Here is a 23,434-nt window from a genome sequence, read left to right as displayed (position 1 = left end):
CCGGCTGGTACCCCAGGACGCACTGGAAGGGAGTGAGCCCCATGGAGGAGTGAACGAGGGAGTTCTGGGCATATTCTGCCCAGGGAAGAAACCTCGCCCACTCACCCTGCTGGTCCTGACAGTGGCAACGAAGAAACCTCCCCAGCTCCTGATTCATGTGCTCCACCTGCCCATTTGACTGAGGCCTATACCCGGAAGTGAGGCTGGCCGTGGCCCCAATCTTCTCCAGGAAAGCCTTCTACACTCGGGAGGTGAATTGGGGGCCACGGTCCAAGACGATGTCCTCCGGAAGTCCATAATGCCGGAAGACCTGTTGGAACAGGACCTCAGCAACCTGGAGAGCAGAAGGAAGACCAGTTAGTGGCAAAAAATGGCATGATTTGGAGAACCGATCTATGACCACCATGACTGTGGTGAAGCCATCAGAACGTGGAAGGTCGGTGAGAAAGTCTATGGACAGGTGTGACCAAGGTCGCTGAGGCACTGGAAGAGGAACTAGTTTGCCTGCCGGGGCGTTCCGAGGTGACATACGGAAAAGGAGTTGACATAGCGGGAGACATCAGGAACCAAGGTGGGCCACCAGTATTTTTGGGCTAGAGAATGCAGGGTGTGCGTAATACCAGAGTGCCCTGCCATAAGGGTAGTGTGCGCCCAGATCAGCAGGCAGTCACGGACACTGGTGGGTACATACACGCGCCCCGGAGGGCCGTTGGCAGGCGTTGGGTCCTCCTGAGCCGCCAGGCGGATGTCTTCGTCCACATCCCAAACGACAGGTGCAATGATGAGAGACGAGGGCAGGATAGGATCCCCCAGATCCTTCCTTTCTCCGGTATGGTGCATCCTGGAGAGTGCGTCGGCCTTCACATTCTGGGATCCTGGGCGGTAGGACAGAATGAATTGGAAGCGAGTGAGGAATTGGGCCCACCTCGCTTGACGAGAGTTCATCCGTTTCGCTGCCCATATGTGCTCCAAATTCCGGTGGTCAGTAAGAATCCAGAATGGATGGACTGCGCCCTCCAGCCAGTGTCTCCATTCCTTCAGAGTGAGGACCACCGCCAACAGCTCCCTGTCTCCAACTCCATAGTTCCTCTCTGCGGGGGTACGTTTTTTAGAGAAAAAGGCACAGGGATATATTTTCTCAGGCTTACCGTGCCGCTGGGAGAGGACCGCACCCACCTCCAGGATGAAAGGACGAGATGGATCTGGGTGTTTTAGGATGGGCGCTGTTGTGAACCTCTCCTTCAGCCTCTTGAAGGCAGTGTCAGCATCAGAGTTCCAGGCCAGCTTCTGAGGCCCACCCTTAAGGAGAGAGGTGAGCGGGGTGGCTATGGAGCTGAAGGACCTGATGAAACGCCGGTAGAAATTAGCGAAGGCCAGGAAGCTCTGTAGGCCCTTCATGGTGGTGGGAACTGGCCATGACCTGATGGCATCCGTCTTCACTCCTTCCATGAACACCCCCTGAGGACTGATCTGGTATCCCAGGAAGGAGATGGCCTGTTGGTGGAATTCGCATTTCTCCCCCTTCACCAACAGGCTGTGTTCCCGGAGGCGGAGTAGGACAGCTCGGACGTCCCTGATGTGCTCCTCGAACGTAGCCGAGTAGATCAGGATATCGTCGCTGTACACCACCACCTGTCTACTCAGCATGTCCTGGAACAAGTCATTGACGAAGGACTGGAACACAGAAGGTGCGTTGGCGAGGCCGTAGGGCATGACACAGTATTCATAGTGGCCTGAGGTAGTGCTAAATGCCGTCTTCCACTCGTCTCCTTCCCGGATTCGGATCAGGTTGTAGGCACTCCTCAGATCCAACTTGGTAATGTATCGGGTCCCTCGTAGCTGCTTGATGGCCAACGGAACCAGAGGGAGGGGGTACCGGTACTTGGTGGTGACTGCGTTCAGCCCCCTGTAGTCAATGCATGGTCTCAGTCCTCCGTCTTTTTTGGCCATGAAGAAGAAGCTGGCGGAGGCAGGAGAGGTAGAGCGTCTGATGAACCCCTGTTTCAGGGTCTCCACCACATACTTCTCCATGGTCTCAGTCTCCACCATGGAAAGGGGGTAAATGCGACTCTTCGGGGGGTGTTGTCCCTCCAGCAGGTCAATGGCGCAGTCCCAGGGCCTGTGAGGAGGGAGACACGTAGCCTTTAATGAAGACAAGACATCAGAGAGATCTGGATACTCACGTGGAATGTTGGGCTGGAGGGCGGACTCCGGACTCTCCACTGACGTGGAACAACAAACCACCGGCAGGCACGATCCCCAGGCAGGTCTTCTGGCATGAGGTAGACGATCCGGTGAAGGGGTGACGTGACGATGTGGAATGACAGCTCCTCGTGGTGCTCCGGTAGTGTGGGATTGGTGATGATGATGGGGAGAGTGACGTGCGTAATGGTGCCTGATCCAAGGGGTTTATTGTCCAATGAGGTGACATGTAGCGGAAATGGCAGTGGCACGGTGGGCAACCCCCATTCAGAGACCAGCTCCCTATCTATAAGGTTCCCCGCTGATCCGGAATATATCTTAGCAGTAGAAATGGAAGAGAAGGAATAACCAGTCAACGTTATGGGAACTAAAAACAATGGTTTTGTGATAGGAGCTGACGTAGCACTCACAGAGCGGCGACGGGAGTCATACCGCCTAGATAGGGAGCCGCCAGGAGATCTGTGGTCCGTGGTGGTGTAGGGGGTGCTGCCCACCTCCATGGGTGATGACTCGGAAGCAGGGCGGCTTCCATAGCTCAGATGGGGTGAGCGTCGAGGCTCCGGGAGGTGTTGGGAATGCCATCTGTCTCTCATCATGTCGTCAAGACCGATGGACGTGGTGATGAGGGTATCAAGGTCCATTTTGTCGTCCCGACATTCCATCTTGATGTCCTCCCGTAAGCCTCTCCTGATGGCCGTGCACAGAGCACGCTCATTCCAGCTGGAAGATGCCGCCACCGTGCGAAAGCTCAGAGCGTACTCGGACGCGGGCCCCTCTCTCTGTTGTAGATGGAGGAGACACTCACCCCCGTCCTTTCCCTCCATTGGATGATCAAACACCGCCCTGAACCGAGCGAGGAAGGTGGGGCAGGGTAGTGCCACTCCCTCCTCTCCATCCCAGACTGCCGTGGCCCAATCCAGCGCCTTTCCTTTAAGTAGTGAGTAGATACCTACATAGCCAAATAGCTAAATGATCCATAGTATGACCACCCCCAACGGCTTAGACTTTTAAGAAATAATGAATATGATTATGAACAGGGGAGTTCTTGATCCTAGATCAGCAGTCCTGCTCTGAGACGCTTTATGAATACAGGTCTTGGTGGGGTTCCTATCAATTCCAGGTGTGTAGTCAGTCCCTACCATAAGATTATAGGTGATTAAAGATTGATTATAACAGAGGATGGCTGTATCATTCTATTTCATATTCATTTCACACATGATCCCTGTATCACAGCGGCATGGTTCTCCAAGGTGAGATTCCTTGCGGTGACAGAACCTTTCCCTGTCTCTGGGAGGGAGGAGGGAGAAAAGTTGGAATGATGGAGGGATGAGTGATTCATATTTATATCCCTCCATTCTCACCAGAAATAGCGCATACTGTACAATAGATTCCCACCAAGGGCAATCTTTTTAGACATTAATACTATAAAGCATTCACAATACAGTTGTGATAGCATTTACTATACCATATGTACGAGGTGAAATTCATTGCATTTATGGATGACCGATGACAAATCCAAGCACTGGCACATTGTAGTAGAGTTTGTTTACATCACCTTCAAACACACACACACAGAACACACACACACACACACACACACACACACACACACACACACACACACACACACACACACACACACACACACACACACACACACACACACACACACACACAAACACACACATATACACACAGACACATCAGTGTAACTCCACCATCAAGAGGCTGAGAGTGATATATGATCTAGGGATATCATTCAGGGAACATATCTTCTCTGGTAAAGATTATTCTCTAAACTGGTTGGTCATTGTGGCAGATGGTAAGTGGGGGGAGAGGGGAGGGGTTAGGGGAAAGCTGTCCCAATCTCCCAACCTTCATGGAACCCCACAGCTGCAGTACATGTGAATTGTGACTTGCCTCAGTGCCTACCTCTGCTCTACATACGTGTGGGTCCCATGTAGCCCAGATAGTTTACCACAGGTAAATTCACCTCCAGCAGACATGTGGTTTCAGCACGGCCATTTGTCACTAATACCCCACCCTAACGAAGCCATGATGTTACTTCTGGCACATAGTATTCAGATATGTAAATACAGAACAGAATTTAATTCCCCACATTGATGCCACTAAGATATGCTCCAGCAGTTGTCCCAAAGTACATGCACAAGCATTTCCTTAATGATATGCGCTTGTGCCTGGTGCCCAGCATGTAAAAACTTGTCCCGGCTGATAATTAGGCCTCTTTTTAAGTAAAGATTGAATTGAGAGTGTGTCCCTTTGGCCATGTGCTAATGATCAACCACCAGGGAGGGATGCTGCTTTAATAAAACATCAGCATGCCAGACAGCAGGAATGCTCCCACTGTTCCGAGTGCGCCCCACTGAATCCCAATGCACCCATCTACAGGAGGAGGGCGAGTCGCTCCTCTCTGCCACGCCTGATTACGCTATAGGGAGACTCCATGCTTAGTGCTACACCTGAACCATGTTGACGTTGATGCATAATATTAGTATGATTGAAATATTGGACATACAGGATAATGAAAACATGATTTGGTTATAGGCCAAGCGCAAAGAAACCAATATTATGTGTGTGTGTGTGTATGTGTTGGCATGTTTGCATGCGTGCACGTGTGTGTGTGTGTGTTTGTGTGTTTATGTGTGCGTGCATTCATTTGTGTGTGCCTGTATTTCTGTCTCTCAGCCAATGTACCTTTAGTTAGAAGCATAGCATTCATTGTTAGAATACTTCAAAATGTCAGACCCTTACGAGACACTATATGACCCCCATCATTTCTGTGCCAAATAGACACCACCAGCTTCACTGACACAGTGACAGCTGTGGTGGGTCCCACATCCAGCGCATCCAGCACGCAGCTCAGTGACTCCCTCACTGACACACCAGGTGGGAAACTAGTGAGATGAACACAAGGCTCTAGGCATTAGTAGGTACCCTAGTTGTACAGTAGTAGTAGTAGTAGTAGTTGTAGTAGTAGTAATAGTAGTAGTAGTAGTAGTAGTAGTAGTAGTAGTAGTAGTAGTAGTAGTAGTAGTAGTAGTAGTAGTAGTAGTAGTAGTAGTAGTAGTAGTAGTAGTAGTAGTAGTAGTAGTAGTATAGAGTATGATCAACTCAAACTGTATATGAATTCAAAGTATTTTAGTTGGGGTACTTTTAGTCTTACTAGGCACACACTAGGATTGCAGTTGTAATATGATGCTAGACAACATCGGGAGAGCATTGGTGTGTAGCTGTTGAAGTTAATGAAAGAATAACTGCCTTATGAAAACACAATAAACCTCTCAATCTAACTACCTCATTACTGGCTCAGTAAATGCTCTCCAATTGCTTCCTCAAGTGCTGCTTGTGGCAACTGACCAAACCTCAACTATACCAGCCACTGTACCAGTCTCTGCTTGGCCCGACCAGACAGATAGTCCATCCTTAAACACAGTGACCTCGCCCCCCCTGGAGGTAATGCCCCCCACAACCACAGTGGAAGCGCAGCCGAAAGGTAAGTACCCAGATACACCGGAAGAATCCCTGACCTCTGACCTCTTACCCTTACACTACATGAGCTTTGACACCTCAAATAATATTTTTTTCTCTAAATGTCTTTTGATATTGTTTAGAGATTTTGACTATTCTTGAAATGCATCCACTTTGGACATACCGATAGTCACATAGATCTTTCTGTGACCTATCATTTAGTAAATTTTACAAACATTTGGGACTATAAGGATAGCGAAACAAGCCTTACTTGAAACAGATGTGTAAGAGTGACAGGCAGGAGAAGCAGAAATCCTCACTGTTTGGCAGAGAAAACTCAAAGAAGCCAGTAGACCCCCTATTTACCCCCATTAACCTCTTCCAGTGTGGATCACGACTGCTGGAGGCCATAGAGTGCCTTAATCTCCCCGGAGGTTGCACTGGGGTAAAGAGATTAAACATGATTACTGGGCTAAAGTAGTCCTTAAGGCACGGTACGGTATATGGGCCATGATGCTGCCCTGTTAACATCTCCATGTGCTAGGCTATTTACATTTGAGGGTTTCCTGTCCGGTGTCAGCTACTAGCTTACACTTAGTAGCGTCCCCCAGAGCCTGGGTGAGTATTAGAACAGAGCCTTGTTGTTCTACTCACTGTACAGAGCCCACATTTGTAACCCCCAGATATATAGAGACAGTGACAGTGGGAGTGAATAGGGGAGTTTGGAGAGTATGGAATGCATACTTTGACAGGACCAATGTTGATAAGGTAAATCTATCATTCTATGCTGTTTTTTGGGGGTCTATTTTGACAGAGACAGTTTGCAAATACTGAAGGTGAGAAGTTGGCCAGGTGTTTTCTACTCTCTTGTTTGGAAGATTAAATACCCAGCAGGCTCACTATTTCTCAGGAACTGGCAGCATGTTGATCTTATCCCAGGGATTTCTAGAACACAGATGAATGCAGCTACTTTGATTCCCTTGGGAATGTTTGATAGGAAAAGGAATGCAACAGGACATTTCCTATCACCTGCAATAAAAATGACCCCAAAGTGCTTTGTGGCATTTGACATTTGAATCAAATGACCATTCTGTTTGTTGCCCCCTTACCACCTTCCTCCTGCTTAGCAAGGGTCTGATTATATCCACCGGTGTATTGTGTGCTGCCCGCCCAGCCGGTGCTATACCTCACACCGTACAGGGAAAGTGCTGCCACTGGACACAGTCAGCAGCCAGGGGCGATAAATCATTAAATACGCTATCATTGTGTAACATCATCTCTTTCTGGAGCACAAGGTTGAGCTAGCATTAATGTGCTGGGGACCAAAGCTCAAGCATTTCTTATCTATTTCTGAATACCAATTGAATGAAGAGCTGCTAAATATTTCACAAGCCGAGGGAAGACAGGTCGTGGTAAGGGAGAGCAAAACAGGCAAAATTATGGAGCCCGTGGAGATAGATAGATAGATACATGAAACCATAACAGGATGGAGGCACAGAACACTGTCCTTGAGGATGGGCCACAGGGCAGATGCAATGGAAGTGATGATATCAGGGCATGGGGTATCCCATTTCTACTGATACAGACTGAAATGGGGGAAACTTGAATCCTGTAAATATCACAGGACAATGCCAGCGAGCCAACATCAACATATTATAGATATACAGTTGAAGTCAAAAGTTTACATACACTTAGGTTGGAGTCATTAAAACTGGTTTTTCAAACACTCCACAATTTTCTTGTTAACAAACTATAGTTTTGGCAAGTCGGTTAGGACATCTACTGACACAAGTAATTTTTCCAACAATTGTTTACAGACAGATTATTTCACTTATAATTCACTGTATCACAATTCCAGTGGGTCAGAAGTTTACATACACTAAGTTGACTGTGCCTTTAAACACCTTAGAAAATTCCAGAAAATGATGACATGGCTTTAGAAGCTTCTGCTAATTGACATCATTTGAGTCAATTGGAGGTGTACCTGTGGATGTATTTCAAGGCCTAACTTCAAACTCAGTGCCTCTTTGCTTGACATCATGGGAAAATCAAATGAAATCAGCCAAGACCTCAGAAAGAAAATTCTCCACAAGTCTGGTTCATCTTTGGGAGCAATTTCCAAACGCCTGAAAGTACCACGTTCATCTGTACAAACAATAGTACGCAAGTATAAACACCATGGGACCACGCAGCCGTCATACCGCTCAGGAAGGAGACGCGTTCTGTCTCCTAGAGATGAACGTACTTTGGTGCGAAAAGTGCAAATTAATCCCAGAACAACAGCAAAGGACCTTGTGAAGATGCTGGAGGAAACAGGTACAAAAGTATCTATATCCACAGTAAAACGAGTCCTATATCGACATAACCTGAAAGGCCGCTCAGCAAGGAAGAAGTCACTGCTCCAAAACCTCCATAAAAAAGCCAGACTACGGTTTGCAACTGCACATGGGGACAAAGATCGTACTTTTTGGAGAATATCCTCTGGTCTAATGAACCAAAAATAGAACTGTTTGGCCATAATAACCATCGTTATGTTTGGAGAAAAAAGGGGGAGGAAGCTTGCAAGCCGAAGAACACCATCCCAACCGTGAAGCACGGGGGTGGCAGCATCATGCTATGGAGGTGCTTTGCTACAGAAGGGACTGGTGCACTTCACAAAATAGATGGCATCATGAAGAAGGACAATTATGTGGATATATTGAAGCAACATCTCAAGACATCAGTCAGGAAGTTATAGCTTGGTTGCAAATGGGTCTTCCAAATGGACAATGACCCCAAGCATACTTCCAAAGTTGTGGCAAAATGGCTTAAGGACAACAAAGTCAAGGTATTGGAGTGGCCATCACAAAGCCTTGACCTCAATCCTATAGAAAATGTGTGGGCAGAACTGAAAAAGTGTGTGCGAGGAAGGAGGCCTACAAATCTGACCAGTTACACCAGCTCTGTCAGGAGGAATGGGCTAAAATTCACTCAACATATTGTGGGAAGCTTGTGGAAGGCTACCTGAAACGTTTGACCCAAGTTAAACAATTTAAAGGCAATGCTACCAAATACTAATTGAGTGTATGTAAACTTCTGACCCACTGGGAATGTGATTAAAGAAATAAAAGCTGAAATAAAAAATTCTCTCTACTATTATTCTGACATTTCACATTCTTAAAATAAAGTGGTGATCCTAACTGACCTAAGACAGGGAATTTTTACTAGGATTAAATGTCAGGAATTGTGAAAAACTGAGTTTAAATGTATTTGGCTAAGGTGTATGTAAACTTCTGACTTCAACTGTAAGTGGTTAATATGCCATCTTGACAACTCATGATTTTTCTGTACACAATTGCAGTTACTCAATCATCTGAAGCAGCTGACGCCACATCTGACTCAGTCATACCATCATTTGATGCAACCATTCCAACATCAGATGGATTTACTCAAACACTAGACAGCACAACGACAACTTCTTACACAGTGACTTCTGACACCAGTACCACATCACCTGACACCAGTACCACATCATCTGACACCAGTACCACATTACCTGACACCAGTATCACATCATCTGACACCAGTACCACATCACCTGACACCAGTACCACATCATCTGACACCAGTACCACATCATCTGACACCAGTACCACATCACCTGACACAAGTACTACAATATCTGACACCAGTACCACAGCATCTGACACCAGTACTATAACATCTGACACAAGTACCTCATTTGACACAAGTTCTACAGCAACTGACACAAGTTCTACATTTGACACAAGCACTACATTTGGCAGAACTACTACAAAATCTGACACAAATGCTACAACATTTTACACAAGTACTACATTTGGCACAAGTTCTACAACATTTTACACAGTGACTCCAACATCTGACATATTTACCACAACTTTTGGCACTGTTACCTCAGCATCTGCTGTATTCACTTCAACATCAGGTGTGCCCTTTCTGGCATCGGACACAGTTACTCCAGCATCTGATGTAGTAACACCACTAATAAATGGATTTACCGCAGCACCTGATGGATCTACTTCAATACCGGGAGTAGTTCCTCCACCTCCCGACACAGTTACTTCAGCACCTGAACCTCTTTCCCGGGCACTGGGTGGAGATACCGCCCAAGCACCAGACACATCTACACCAGATGCAGCTGCTCCATCCCCTGACACAGATACCTCAACATCTGATGCTACTACCCAGGCACCTGATGTAGTTACTACAGCTCCAGACTCATCTTCCGCAGATCCAGATCCTGCTACCCCATCTCCTGACACAGGTGATCCAGCTCCTGATTCAGTTGATCCAGCTTCTGATTCAGGTGATCCAGCTCCTGATTCAGTTGATCCAGCTCCTGATTCAGTTGATCCAGTTCCTGATTCAGGTGATCCAGCTCCTGATTCAGTTGATCCAATTCCCGATTCAGGTGATCCAGCTCCTGATTCAGGTGATTGTGCTATAGCAACAATACCCTTTTATTTTTCCATTTAGAAGTATACGCATATTCTATCAGTAAACTATGGTAACACTGCAAATATTGAAGGAACCACATTTAGAATGAACAATGTTATCCTCTACTATGCAGTTGTGTAGGCAGTCTGTATCTGCTAATATGCAGTCCTGTCAGTAAGGTGTTATGACCTTCATACGAGGTGTTGCCTTAATGGCTTCATCAAATGGTTGGGACAATACCTAAAAGGTTCATTCGACACTAATAAAGAATGAGTAAACAGTTTGAAGTTGCTCTTTTTTTCTGATCTCTCACATTCTCTCTGGTGTACACAGTTGCCCCCATAACTGAAGCCAAATGGGAAAGCAAAGAGGAGGAGAATAAGAAAGAGAGAAAAAAAGGTATATTGATCAACGGTAGTCTAGTAGTGTTTGTACTGTATGCTAACTTTGTTATCATTAGCATGTCAATTTGTAGCGGTGTCGGTAACCATCCATTTTGAATTACCTGAACCCACTCACGGTGACTCAGCAATGGGGTTGAAGTTGACGTGTTAGTCGCCTGGTTGCTATAGGAAAACATCCCCACTGGGGGTTCAGAGTGCAAATAGATAATTGATGGACAAAATAGGAGCGGAAAAGCCTTGAGACATTTCTTGGATGAGCCCATGTCCCAGTAACATACCTGATCCATGGTTTCATGAGTCTATTGACTCAAAGCACCAGGCTGCTAACATGCATTAGGAGTGGTTTGTTTGTGTGTGTGTGAAACCTAGCGCAGCTAATGTATTTTTGTTGTTGACAAGGACCATGCGTTACAGAATGGGCCACATAGTATTGTGCGGGTGACTCTGTCACCACTCAGACTCCACTCAGCAGCTGTAGATTAACCAGTATTGAAAACTAGCTTTGGACGGTGATTACTATCACTTCAGGGTTGTGTTCATTAGGCACTAAAACGGAAGAAAACAGACTGAAGCTCATTTGGTTTTCTGTTGTAAAAACGTTATAAAACTTTTTCCATTGCGTTCCCTAATAAACACATCCCAAGTAAGGCCTCTTACTGCTGGTGAGATGGATTGTCTGATTAGGAATGAGATGTTGTTCTGGTAGAGGAGTAAATATCTATACTTTGTTAATTACTAAACGTTGTAATGCACAATGCTGTGTGTTAATGGGTAGATTTACATGGGTTGATAACTATTTATGGATTGTATGCTGTCTTTATCTTCGACTCATGCAAGATGTCTGACAGTGACTCACTATTAGCTGTTGGTAACCTCTTGTGTTTCAGGGTTCCTTTGGCATATGTTTTTTTATTTTAGTGGCCCCTTTATTTTAGCGACTGTGTAGTAGAGGCGTGTACACATTGGCATGTTCGTTTTAGCTATAACTCAGTTAAATAGATGCTTTATTTCCCAAGCGGTTGTCAAACTGTTGATTCCTGGTGGGTCTAAATACAGCCAGTCTAAGGTTGCATACGTCCAGTTTCAAGGTAAGAAATTATTTCCCACACTGAAGCATTAGATCTGTTTGGACAAGACAACTGTGGAAAAATGGCCAGTTTGTCCATTATTTTCCTTCATTCATTCATCTTTTGTTGTTTCCATGCGTTTCTTTGTTGCATTTTGGTGTTCTGTTCGCTTCATAAGGTAAGCAACTAATTTCTGTTCCATTTTAGTAATACTGTTGTTACCTTTTATTGTGAACTTAATGAAATCTCACAACCTATAGAGTTTGTGTTTCCACTGATTGTATAATGTCATCAGTGTCTGTTTGAACTGTGGATTCATTTGTGAGGCAGTGGCCAATGGCCCATTCATATTTGATAAGCTGTTCTTGCCCCCCGTCCCACTGCTCTGCTCTGTGGCACAGTAGGTCTTCATATTGCACCAGCAGCATCTTCAAAATAATGTGTCAATAATTAATCCCCTCTAAACAAAGAGATGTAACATGATGCCTGATTAAACAACTAAACTGTCATCTAAATCTCCTTGTAAATTAGCATTATTCAGCTTCTTGTGGTATAAATAATAAATAATAATAATATGCCATTTAGCAGACGCTTTTATCCAAAGCGACTTACAGTCATGCGTGCATACATTTTTGTGTATGGGTGGTCCCGGGGATCGAACCCACTACCTTGGCGTTACAAGCGCCGTGCTCTACCAGCTGAGCTAATGGAACAAACTGCTAAAGCATAATAAGCTCCATTATGACATCCATATGTCACGACTTCCGCCGAGGCTGCCTCCCCTCCTTGTTCGGGTAGGTTTCGGCGTTCGGCGTCACTGGCTTACTAGCTACTGCCGATCCATTTATCATCACTCCATTTGTCTTTTCTTCTATCACACACACCTGGTCCTTATTCCCTCATTAGTTATGGTATAAGTGTTCCCTCTGCTTCCTTGTCTGTGTGGGTGATTGTTTGTTTGTGGAGGTTAGTGAAGCTCAGTGGAGCTCGTGTATTGTGTATCGACGGGAGTATTTTTCCCGTGTGCCTTGTAATGATAATAATAATATGCCATTTAGCAGATGCTTTTATCCAAAGCGACTTACAGTCATGCGTGCATACATTTTTGTGTATGGGTGGTCCCGGGGATCGAACCCACTACCTTGGCGTTACAAGCGCCGTGCTCTACCAGCTGAGCTACAGAGGACCACTTGTATTTTCCAGTGCGCCTGTTTTGTGCCCTGGAGTGTGTTTGACGCATTTCTGCGTAAACCTGTATTTTGCGGATTAAAGCCTGTTATTCTGTGATTTACCCTCCTGCGCCTGACTCCTTCATCAACACCTCATCACACCATATAAACAATTTGCCATTTGAGCTGTAAATCAATTAATCAATTGATCAAGACTGTAATGCAAACAAAATTGAAACAACTTATTTGGTGTATTTGCTCTACCATTAATTACATGTTACCCCTCTGTAAATCAATGTACAGTATTCAGAGGCCGGATCGTTAGCTGGTTAAATAATGCAGATTTTGACTTATTGAGGTCAAGTGATTTCCCATGGGGCCACAAAGTCAGGAACTGGTTTCTGAACTCAGAATAATTCAGGTCTATGGAGCCTGCTATGTCTTGCCTATTTGGCTTTTGTATGATGAGTGAAACAGTTTGGTGGTACACTCTTAGAGAAAAAGAACCCTTTGAATAACCTTTTTTGGTTGCAGATAGAACCCTTTTGGTTCCACGTAGAACCCTTTTGGGTTGCATGTAGAACCCTTTCTACAGAGAGTTCTACATGGAACCCAAAAGGGTTCTACCTGGAATCAAAAATGGTTCTATCTGGAACCAAAAAGGGTTCTCCTAAGGGGGCAGCCGAATAACCCTTCTGCAAACGTTTTTTCTAAGAGTGTAGAGTAAATAACTTTGAGTGCTACCTCTGAGTTTGAATTGTTTGAATAGGACCATTCCTCCTCCTCCTCCTCCTCCTCCTCCTCCTCCTCCACTAACCGTACTCCGCTCTTTCCCCTTGCCAGACTGTGAGTGCTATGGCCACTCGAACCGTTGCAGTTATATTGATTTTATCAACATCGTGACATGTGTCAGCTGCAAACACAACACTAGGGGGCAGAACTGTCAGCACTGTCGACTGGGATACTTCCGGAATATCTCTGCCGAGCTGGACGATGACAACGTTTGTATAGGTCAGGACCTCTCCTCAGTTCCTTCATGTACATTACACAATGATATGCACAGTGGAAAATGTTTGATAAAGTTGATCAAGACAAGACAGATGTAGCATTGTGTTAAGCCTTCAATCCCTACTAATCACCTGAAAATCTGTGATGTCTCCTGTATGACCCCTTGCAGGTCAAGAGGATTAAAGCATAATCCTTTGACCCTATAACAGCTAAAGAGAATCATTATAGCTAGCTAATAATTTATTCAGAAAGGGTTACCATAGTAGCCTAAAATGCTAAGGAATTACAATTACACCTGCAGGATCTAAATGAATCAGCATACAATGTTTGTAAAACAGCATATGTAACAATCATTAAGGTACCCTTTCTAAAGATGTTAACTGTTAAGTTGTTAAATATACTTTAACTGCTCTTTTCACATCCATATTAGAATTGTGTTTGGTGGAGCCCAATGCCATGCATCCTATTCTACTCCCAATTTATCATTGGGTAAGGTGAAAAAATAACTGTAACTAAAGAATACAGCCAGTGCCTAAATTAAATGTAACTGTCAACAATTTTAAACAGCATGCAACATTCAGGTGTATTTATAAACAAATTATTTGTAAACCAAGAAAATTACAATTACACAATTCCAACCAATGAGGTTTAATGATTTATTACTGATTGATATATACTTATAATAAATAGTCTATGAACTTATACACTTTTCAGCCCCTTTATAAACCCTTGATTATATTTACTTTAAAGTAACATCAGAGTCATTCATCAATCTAGGAACATTTTACTACACAAATAGCACTACACATATTACTGAACAGTGCCTAGCAAGAATGACACACTGCCACCTACTGGAGGATCTATCACACACAACAGCAACACTGTTAGTACTGTTAGTACTGGGTCGTGGTCATTTGGACATGCAACGTTTTGCAATGGAAACAAAAATCTGGAAGTTTCTTACTTGGCAAGTTCCCCAGTTTCAGTCCATTTCCTTCTGTTTGGTGGCGAAGGAATACGACCCTGTCCTACCTTGAGAAAAAGCTGAACGTTTGAACAATGAAGTCAGCTGAGCTCTTATCAATGATAAACACTATGTTTATGACATTTTATCCAAATAAGTTTGTCACAGAATCCAGTGTCAGTGTTATAAGATACAGCTGTGAAGTGTGCCTAATGTTTTTAGGCAAAGGACAAGACATGTACTAAAGTAATATGATATTACAGAGAAATGGTAAAGCAATGCCTCAGGCTGTCAAGGTTTCCTAAGGCTGAGAGAGACGCCTTAGGGAGTAAAAAAGTAAAACAACACCTACAATGTTCCTTCATGTAAAGTCATTAAACGTGCATAGAATCATCAGTATAATACCAATACCACTGACCTGTTTATGTTGATGTATGTACATCTTTGCAAAAATGTCTAAAAACCTGTTTTCACTTTGTCGTTATGGGGTATTGTGTGTAGATTGATGAGGATTTTTTTTTTTAAATCAATTTTAGAATAAGGCTGTAACGTAACAAAATGTGAAATAAGTCAAGGGATCTGAATACTTTCCGAATGCACTGTATGTGACCTGGGCTAGTGACACTGCTGTTTCAACTAGATTGATGAGCACTGAGCTTAGTTAGATGTGCTGTATTGTATTTATACCCTCACTGAAACAGCAATGCCTTGTTCATCCCTTTGTGCAGAGTGTAACTGTAACCAGCTGGGGTCCTTCCACGCCCGCTGCAACGAGACAGGGTACTGCCAGTGTAGGGATGGCTCCACTGGGCCGAAGTGCGAGGACTGCCTGCCTGGATACAGCTGGAGACAAGGCTGCTCCCGTAAGTAGGGGTGTAGGTGTGTGTTTGTGTGTGTGTCGGGGGGTGTCTGTGTGTGGGGGTGGGTGGCTGTGGGGGTGGCTGTGGGTGTGTACGTGTGAAGGGGTGGTAAAATGAAGGGGAAGTAAAATGGAGGGTAGTGTTCTGAAGAGTAGCCTAAAGTTGAGTCGTTTGCCAATGAAATGGTAATCAATGCTCAATGAGCGCTATGAGTCCTTCGCAAGGAAGTGTAACAATCTGGCAAGCTTTACTGTATAATCACTAATTCAAGAGAAAATTAGAACTGTACAGGTAAGGTCAGAACAGGTGTCTTGTTAATGTACAGTAACTGTTGCCAAAACCAGAACTTTTCTCAGAGTATCCTGTATTGTTTCTAGGCTTGAGGCATTCAGTGGGCCACAGTGATCCTACTCACTTTGTTTCCTCCCTCCTTATTCTCTGTCTCCTCCCTGTCTCCCCTTGTAGCCAACGTCTGCGACGACGACATGCTGCTGTGCCAGAATGGAGGCACCTGCTTCCAGAACCAGAAGTGTCTGTGTCTGCCGGAGTACAAGGGCCTGCTGTGTGAGCAGCTGCTCTGCGAGGGAGAGAGGGGCTGCAGCGGTGCCTTTGCCTCCTACCTTAGCCTGGTCGCCATGCTGAGCTGCCTTCTAGCCAACGCCCTGCTTAGAGTAGTCACTGCTTGCTGAGCTACACCCGGGACAGCTGGAGTACACCTGGCTGAATTTTTGGGACCTGCCGTTCACAGCGCTAAGCTCAGTCTCACTGTGCTGTTGCATTCTGGGAGAGTGTTTGAGGGCTCCAGGCCTCCCATCGCCTTCGCCACGATGAGACAAAGAGAGAGTTCCTCTCTCTCTCTGACTCTATGAAAGCCAGTGCTGAAAGAACTTATACCAAAAAAACAAAATCACTATCTAAGAAAAGTTTAAAGAGCGAAGAGGATTCTTTATGAACGTTTATTTTCTTATTGTCATACATCTAAGTTTGTTCTCACTGAAATACTGCACTTAGCCATCCAACTTGTTTTCTGAACCGAGATGGTTGTAATCACTGCTGAGGCCTACTAATGCCAAGTTTATCTTACTCTCAAATTCACGTTTCCTTACTTTGCTGCATAGTTATTTGTTTCCTGGCAACCATCATTGAATTGAAAAGTGGAGAAATATAAGTAAACCATTTTTTTTTTACCAGAGTTGATGTTTCAATAGCTTGTGGTGGAGAATCAATTGTCGCATGGAAATCATGAAGCAAAGAGTATAACCTACCCAAATCCAACAAATCTATGTATGAATATTTTTTGGTAGAAATTGTTATATTTGTTCAAGTAAACGTTATCATTCTGAAGAAAATGACCCATGATTAGCTTTTTATTACTGTAAACCTTCCTGCGAATGTGACTGTTAGATGATGTTCCTGATGCCATTGCATACAGACAGTTGAAGGAATAAAGCCTGAAGGTCTGAAAGTTGAAGATTTCAAGTCCAAGGTTTTATCCCACACACACACTCACTCTCTCTCTAATAGGTGAATATAATATTTCTGGACATTTCTGTAACCTAGTTTTAGATACCTATTACATTACACGTTGAGATCACAAACAAGAGCATTATCACGTATGTCTCTAACAAAACATGTACAGTGCTAGAGCTACAACATGAAACCATGACATTGATACTACAGTATTATGATTTTATATGTGTCCTTATCCTGAGCATCAGAAACCTGATATGCAAGGGATATCATATCTGGATATTTGACATGAAATTATGTTTTGAAACATGTGCATATGAAATGTGAGAGCCCATATCCAAACTTAACAAGATCCCAGCTCTGGATTTTAGCAGCCAAGGATTTGTTGGATGACAGTTGTAGAGCACAAAATAAGATTGATACACTACAAATCCTCAATAGAAGAAGAGCACCACAGTCAGAAAATAAGGTATGCAAAATCTTCTATTTTGTGTTTGTGATGTTCTAGAAATCAATCTTGGTTTAATAAAATTGATATGATAGAGAGCTTCTTAATTAAAATGTACGTTTGTACTCATTCATAGAAGCATGACACGTGTTAGGTCTTCCCAGTTAGCCATCGGGACAACAGGGATTTTTGGGTAAGAGCACACTGATCTTGCACTTAAGGGAATAGCAGTCTACTGATACTGAATGATAAGTGGTGAGGGACAACATTCATTTTAAATTGAATTATCCCTCTGCTTAACTTTGTGGGATCCTCTGCATGTGCTGTATGTTTGTTTGGTAGACTTTTAGGTATGGCTCTTAATATTCAACATGAATAAATAATTTAATTTGGAATTAACAATACTAACTTTGCTATGTGGTTATCTGGCCAACTCTAAAACAGATAATGCATCTTCATCATGCACAATACTACTCTCTCTTATAGTACAATAGCATCAGTCTCACTTGAAATCTCTTCAACTACTACAACAAGGGGGCAAGTGTGCACTCCTATGGTCAGTGCTTGACTTGGGCAGGAGCTCACCGGAGCTGAGTACCGGCACCCAGAATGTTCTACTGCTTGAGCTCCTGTTCCTCTTATAGAATATTAGCTCAAAAGTATTGTGGAGCTCCTGCACCTAAATATAATTTCAGTCCAAGTCAAGCACTGCCCATGGGACATACTATTAACCCTGAGTGTCCAGTTCCCTTCTCAAATGTCTCTTCCACTCAATTATATGTTTAATATTCAAGCACTATGGCCATCATTGACATTTTTCAGAGTCAGGGATCAATCGATCATTGGGCAAGGAAAGAAAATGGATGTCAAAGAAACCTGGAGAAATAAAAGTAGAGGTCACCTCTCCTGATGGGTGAGTCATTCAATGTCATTTCAGTAATGTAAAATCTAATTTCCATTCTTGGAATTAAATCAATTGTTTTCTTTTTAGACGTGTCTACACACAGCCCAAATGTAGGAATCCAAGGTAACAGTTAATTCACTATGTTTGCAAACATAAAATTATGAATTCCTTAAAATGAATAGAAAAAGAAAAGCAATAGGCCAAATGTAGAAGATAGTGTTTTCTATTATCATGATTCTCTGTATGTGACTTCCTCATACACTGCAGGGGAGCAGACGTTCTGACAGTGTTGCCGTGGTTGGCACCTGTCATCTGGGAGAGCACCTTCAATTCAGACATAATTGACAACATGTATCAAAAACCTCACTATAGCAACTATGGTTTTCGCTGTTGGAAAGTAAATAGATACTAATGAATTAAACCAAATGTGAGTTGTTTTCAAGGTTTTGCTTTATTATAATACCCATTTTTCTTTTTATAACTTTATTTACATTTTATTTGATCTGATTGGCAGGTACATTCGCTTCCTTGGGACATTTTTGGCGATGGCAGAGTATAACTATTTGGTTGGGTTCAGAGTCCACTATTATATATTCAGTGACCAACCCCAGGAGGTTCCAGCCATACCCCTGGCCTCTGGGATGTCCCTTAACCTGATCCTGGTACCCAGGTTTATACGCTAGCAGGAGGATAGAATTCATTAAGAAAACCATATAAGAAGAGAGGATTCGAAAAGAGGCCCACTTCCTGTTTTGTCTGGACGTGGACATGAAGTTTCACCAGCGCTGGGGAGCTGAGGCGCTCGGCTTGTCGCTGCAGTTCACCTATCTTACTACTATGAGAGCCGGGACAAGTTCCCCTACGAATGCAGTCCTGCCTCATTATCCTTTGTGCCCCTGAATGAGAGGGACTTCTACTATGCCGGAGCAGTGTTTGGAGGTACTGTGGAGGAGGTCCACAAGCTGACTAGGACATGCCAGGAGCACCTGGACAGAGACAGGGTTAATGGCATAGAGGCAGCGTGGCAAGAGGAGCGCCATCTCAGCCGCTACCTTATCTACAACAAACCCACCAGGCTGCTCTCCCCTGAGTACATATATGGGACTACAGAAGGGGTCATGATGCACCTGAGATCAAGGTCATAAGGCTGGCCTCTGTCATTAAGAATAACGCAGAAATTCAACATCATGTAAAAATGTAGAGGGTGAAAAACCTGTTTTGGATTTAATAAAACGTAAAATACCAATAATTTTCAACACAGGTTGTTCTGCTTTGCTCTTACACCCAATATTATTTGCAACTTTGTTTTGTAAGTTCGCTTTTTTCAATACAATTTTTTGTTTAAGGCCACAAAAGGCAACAGGCAGAAATGTTATACCAACTGAATTGATTAATTAAAGATGATCTACCACCACCAATGTATTTTGTCAAACTGAATGCGTTTATCACATTTTGTTGGTATAGTCAGAGCCATACAAGTTTACAGTGCCTTCAGAAAGTATTCATACCCCTTGACTTATTCCACATTTTGTTGTGTTTCCTCACCCATCTACACACAATACCCCATAATGACAACGTGAAAACATGTTTTTAGAAATGTTTGCAAATTTATTGAAAATAACATACAGAAATATCTCATTTACATAAGTATTCACACCCTGTTGTTATGCCACTCCAAATTGAGTTCAAGTGCATTAAATTTCCTTTGATCATCCTTGAGACGTCACTACAACTTGATTGGAGTCCACCTGTGGCCAATTCAATTGTTTGGACATGATGTAGAAAGAAACACACCTGTCTATACAAGGTCCCACAGTTGACAGTGCATGTCAGAGCAGAAACTATACCATGAAGTCCAAGGAACTGTCCGTAGATCTTCGAGATAGAATAGTGATGAGGCACATATCTGGGGAAGGGTATGAAATAATTTCTAGTGTTGAAAGTTTCCAAGAGCACAGTGGTCTCCATCATTGGGAAATTGAAAGAATATGGAACTACCCAGACTCTGCCTAGAGCTGGCCGTCCGACCAAACTGAGCCACCGGGCAAAAAGGACCTTGGTCAGGGAGGTGACCAAGAACCCAATGACCACTCTAATAGAACTACAGTGTTCCTTGGCTGAGATGGGAGAACCTGCCAGAAGGACAACAGTCTCTACAGCACTTCACCAATCTGGGCTTTATGGGAGAGTGGAGAAAAAGGCCCATGATGGCACGCCTGGAGTTTGCAAAAAGGCATGTGAAAGACTCAGAGCATAAGGCAAAAGATTCTGTGGTCTGATGAGACAAAAATGTAACTCTTTAGCCTGGATGCAAAGCGTTATGTCTGGAGAAAACCATGCACAACTCTGCACCCGTCTAACACCATCCCTCCCATGAAGCATCATGCTATGGGGATACTTCAGCGGCAGGGGAGACTAGTAAGGATAAAGGGAACAATGATTGGAGCCAAATACAGGCAAATCCTTGATGAGAACCTGATTGAGAGTGCAAACGACCTTAGACTAGGGAGAAGATTTACGTTCCAACAGGACAATGACCCCAAGCATACAGCCAAAGCAACGCTGGAATGGCTTCAGAACAAGAATGTGAAAGTCCTTGAGTGGCCCAACCAAAGCCCAGACTTGATTCCTATTGAAAATCTGTGGAAAGACTTGTAGATTGCTGTTCACCGCCACTCCCCATTTAACTTAACAGAGAAATCTGCAAGGAAGAATGGGAGAATATCCCCAAATCCAGATGTGCAAAGCTGATACAGATACCCAAGATGACTCAATGCTGTAATCACAGCCAAAGGTGCTTCTACAAAGTATTGACTCATGGGGGTGAATACTTATGTAAATGTGATATTTCTGTATTTCATTTTCAATACATTTGCTAAAATTTCTAAACATTTTCACTTTGTCAATAAGGGGTATTGTGTGTAGATGGGTGAGGAAAACAAATATATTTAATCAAGTTTGAATTCAGGCTGTAACAACAGAATGTGGAATAAGTCAAGGGATATAAATACTTTCTGAAGCCACCGTAGCTCAGGCTGTACTAGAGCCTACTAAATTCTGTATTGTACCTTTAAGAATTATGTACTGTACCTTTAAGACGTAGCTACTGCAATCGTCATAGCCATGCGCCCATTGTCCATTCCATAACAGCGACGAATAGGAAGTATTGAAGAATAAATGAGCATGTGTAAATATGTGATATGAAATGAACTTTTTATGTAGCTAATTGTTGTAAAAGCGGTAAAGACTTGGTAATAGTTTGTGGTAATTATTCCGATGCATAAAATGTATCATGTTATCTGTTCTAAGTGGTTTGTCTCCGGCGTGTCCTTGACTGTGGGAGCAGCCATTGGTGCGTCTCTGAAGGTAGATTCGACCGATAGAACCACAAGTCTGAGCCATGGATTACTCAATCGAGTACCCGTTATTCCTATTCCAAGTGTGGACGCAGCAACCGACCTTACCACGTACCAAGGAGGGGGTCAAATGGTAGGTTCCCGATCAACAGCTGCAATGAAGTACGGCTTCCCATCTCTCACCAATATCAAGACGAGGGAGTCCTACGTGACTTCTTATGATCCCAGAAACAGGACTGCTGCATGGGTTATAGAGCAACTCAGTCCTGATGGCTTGAATGGACCTTCAGACAGGAAATTTTGCGACTTTAAAGAGGATGATACGGTGCACGTATACCACAGGGCTACCAATGCAGACTACAGAGGCAGTGGATTTGACAGGGGGCATTTGGCAGCAGCTGCCAATCATAAATGGAATCAAAAGGCAATGGATGACACGTTCTACCTCAGTAATGTCTCACCACAGGTAAGTCATGTATTGTGGGGAAACATGGCATATTTGTCAATGTGAAGATGAATACGTGTGTTACACAGTGTGCGAGTGGTTAAGGTGGCAATATAAGTGTGCCCTTGCAGTTTAAAACCCTAAAAAAATAATGATGAGTCAAAAAGGCTTCTGAATCCCATGTAGCTACACTTCCAGAGCAAAGAGCAGGAATCAATGAATGGCTGTTCAAGATAATCAAGTTTCTTTCATTTACCTCGTCTTCCCCTAGAACCCAAACTTAAATCAAAATGCATGGAACAACTTGGAGAAGTACTGCCGTTCACTTACCAAGCACTACATGAATGTGTTTGTGTGCACTGGACCACTTTACCTGCCCAGGTGAGTGTTATCTGAAACAGAGATTTCCATAAGAAACATAATGGTATTTTTCAGTGTTGCCATCTTAAACGCCATTCACACAGTGATCTGCTTTAGCAAACAGGCATTATGCAAGCATCAGGATCTGTGTGAATGGGGTCCATGGTGAGAATGATACAGAAGTTGTAACTGTTCCTTCTCTCTGCCTATAGACTGGAACCAGATGGGAAAATGTATGTGAAGTACCAGGTGATGGGGAGGAACAATGTGGCGGTCCCCACCCATTTCTTCAAAGTGGTGATCCTGGAGAAGCAGAGGGGAGAGGTGGAGCTGCGCTCGTATGTGATGCCCAACACACCTGTGGATAACAAGATTCCTCTGGAGCGCTTTCTTGTGCCCATTGAGAGCATCGAGAGAGCCTCAGGACTGCTCTTTGTACCCAACATTATGAAGAGGACAAACAGCTTGCTGGCTATTACTGCTGGAGGCAAATGAGTCTGGTGAGCTCTGTGTAGTTTGGTGGGTCCTGTTCATTAGGGCACACTGCAGCAACATTTTTTTTTCGAATTTTAAACGAAAACAAACATTTTCATTGGACAGTACTGACCCGTATCACTCTTTCTTCCATTTTCTCTGCTGAACACGACCTTGGTCATTTAGCTCTGTGTAGATTAGTGATCATACTCTGTAAGGATTTACATATGACTGTACCAAACCCATCTGCTATGTCAATGTAGTGCTTTTATCACATTAAATTCAACAAAAGGGAAACAATCCAAATATTGTCCAGTAGGTTGTGATGCTAATAAATATTTAGGAGCATTAGACTA

General features: G+C 43.7%; 2 protein-coding genes and 1 pseudogene across 4 annotated transcripts in view; all 3 read left to right on the top strand.

The window, feature by feature from the left end:
• Window positions 1-17,633, top strand: part of LOC121584505 (netrin-G2) — an 80,631-nt gene extending 62,998 nt beyond the window's left edge. Inside the window, exons 6-13 of one of the 3 annotated variants that reach the window (XM_041900412.2) lie at window positions 5,014-5,109; window positions 5,561-5,716; window positions 9,032-10,144; window positions 10,483-10,548; window positions 11,570-11,641; window positions 13,633-13,800; window positions 15,490-15,624; window positions 16,087-17,633. In XM_041900412.2, coding sequence (XP_041756346.2) covers window positions 5,014-5,109; window positions 5,561-5,716; window positions 9,032-10,144; window positions 10,483-10,548; window positions 11,570-11,641; window positions 13,633-13,800; window positions 15,490-15,624; window positions 16,087-16,310 — 2,030 coding nt within the window. In that variant the 3' untranslated portion in view covers window positions 16,311-17,633. Of the gene's footprint in view, window positions 1-5,013; window positions 5,110-5,560; window positions 5,717-9,031; window positions 10,145-10,482; window positions 10,549-11,569; window positions 11,799-13,632; window positions 13,801-15,489; window positions 15,625-16,086 lie in introns of those variants that run through there. The other 2 variants (XR_006003729.2, XM_041900413.2) reach the window with 2 other exon arrangements.
• Window positions 17,634-18,402: 769 nt separating this feature from the next.
• On the top strand, window positions 18,403-19,644 carry LOC121584286 (annotated as a pseudogene).
• A 1,927-nt stretch (window positions 19,645-21,571) lies between these two features.
• On the top strand, window positions 21,572-23,434 carry endog (endonuclease G). The gene is made up of 3 exons (XM_041899888.2): window positions 21,572-22,265; window positions 22,516-22,625; window positions 22,817-23,434. The coding sequence occupies exons 1-3, from the start codon at window positions 21,720-21,722 to the stop codon at window positions 23,097-23,099; spliced, it is 939 nt and encodes a 312-aa protein (XP_041755822.1). The 5' UTR covers window positions 21,572-21,719; the 3' UTR covers window positions 23,100-23,434.

This window comes from Coregonus clupeaformis, chromosome 16 (genome assembly GCF_020615455.1).
Source record: "Coregonus clupeaformis isolate EN_2021a chromosome 16, ASM2061545v1, whole genome shotgun sequence".
Classification (NCBI taxonomy): Eukaryota; Metazoa; Chordata; class Actinopteri; order Salmoniformes; family Salmonidae; genus Coregonus; species Coregonus clupeaformis.
The sequence above is the reverse complement of the archived record's forward strand: the minus strand, read 5'-3'. Positions and strand labels throughout refer to the sequence as shown.